Genomic DNA, 1160 nt, shown 5'->3' on the forward strand with positions numbered 1-1160 from the left:
AGTCAGAAGGCGCCAGTGAGGACGGAGAGCATCCAAAGAGTCCCAAGTGGGCGTGTCATGCTCGGGACCAACCCAAAGCATCAGGAAATAGACCTGCCTCTAGGATTATGGACAGAGGAAAGCACAAGACAAACTCAAACAAAGCAATTCAAGGCCGGAGAGATTCTCCGGGGGGTCAGTGAAGGAAAACAAAGGTATGAGAGGGCAGATCCGGTTATGGAAGAGAAAGATAGAGCGGTAGGAAGATATGGAGGGAGCCAGGTGATGAACTTACCGGTTGGTGGTGAGAAAAAACTAAACAAAAACAGCGAACCTGATCAAGAGAATAAGGATGATGAAGCCGGAGGTGATGCCGAAAAAACCGGGATCCTCCTTCAGCGGCTTCAAAAAGATCAAAGGGAGCTGAAAGAAAGGACAGAAGAGAGCGGGAAAGAACTAGGAGGGTCAAATAAGGGAAAGGAAGAATTGGAGGTCGTTGAAATAGAATTAAGGAGGAAGGAAGAAGCAGTAGAGGGGCCACGTACCAACGTCGGTGGGGTACAGGTAACGTCCGGGGAACCACCTGAGAAGAAAAACAAAAGACATCTGGGAGAAAACAACCAAATCAAGGGATTTAACGGTCAAGAAAACCTAGAACCTCGGATTAATAACGGAAGATGCTCATGAGAGGTAAAGAAGGGACAGAAAAGCAGGGAAAATCAGAGCTCCGCTGTAAGAAGGAACTGGGTTGGGGGGTTGAGCCCTCCAAAGGAATGGAATCGAATGGAAAAGATTCTGAAGACACTAGCTCACCGGGCCTGGTTGTAAAGCAAACCGATCAAAAAGGCTCCGTCGGAGAGGCTCCACCCGAAGGACAAGAAGCCGTCGGTAGGGATCGGATCGAGCGCCTTGAAGAAACAGATCATGGTAGGAGAGTCGGTCATTCCGGAAGGAGGATCCGGGATGATTAGAGGCGATAGAAGGGGACACTGCACACAGGAATGGCATAAAGAGGACAAGGAACAGGAACCGGAAGAACAGACTATGAAACCAACGTGGATAGGAAAAAAGGAACAATCAAGACTTACCCTTGAACGAAAGCATTGGAGGGGATTCTCGGACCCCAAGCGCCGCACTGTCCCATCAGAAAGCTCCTCGTCAGCACCAGAAGCCAGTGTGAG

The 1160-nt window shown here is 49.5% G+C and overlaps 1 protein-coding gene across 1 annotated transcript; it reads right to left on the minus strand.

Annotated features, from left to right (window-relative positions):
- Positions 1 to 2: 2 nt before the first annotated feature.
- On the minus strand, positions 3 to 1083 carry CSUI_002785 (uncharacterized protein; the record flags this gene model as incomplete). Its single annotated transcript, XM_068062984.1, has 3 exons — positions 3 to 562; positions 793 to 968; positions 1068 to 1083. The coding sequence occupies 3 exons, from the start codon at positions 1081 to 1083 to the stop codon at positions 215 to 217; spliced, it is 540 nt and encodes a 179-aa protein (XP_067925039.1). The 3' UTR covers positions 3 to 214.
- Positions 1084 to 1160: the final 77 nt, after the last annotated feature.

Source organism: Cystoisospora suis, assembly GCF_002600585.1.
Source record: "Cystoisospora suis strain Wien I chromosome Unknown contig_1168, whole genome shotgun sequence".
Classification (NCBI taxonomy): domain Eukaryota; phylum Apicomplexa; class Conoidasida; order Eucoccidiorida; family Sarcocystidae; genus Cystoisospora; species Cystoisospora suis.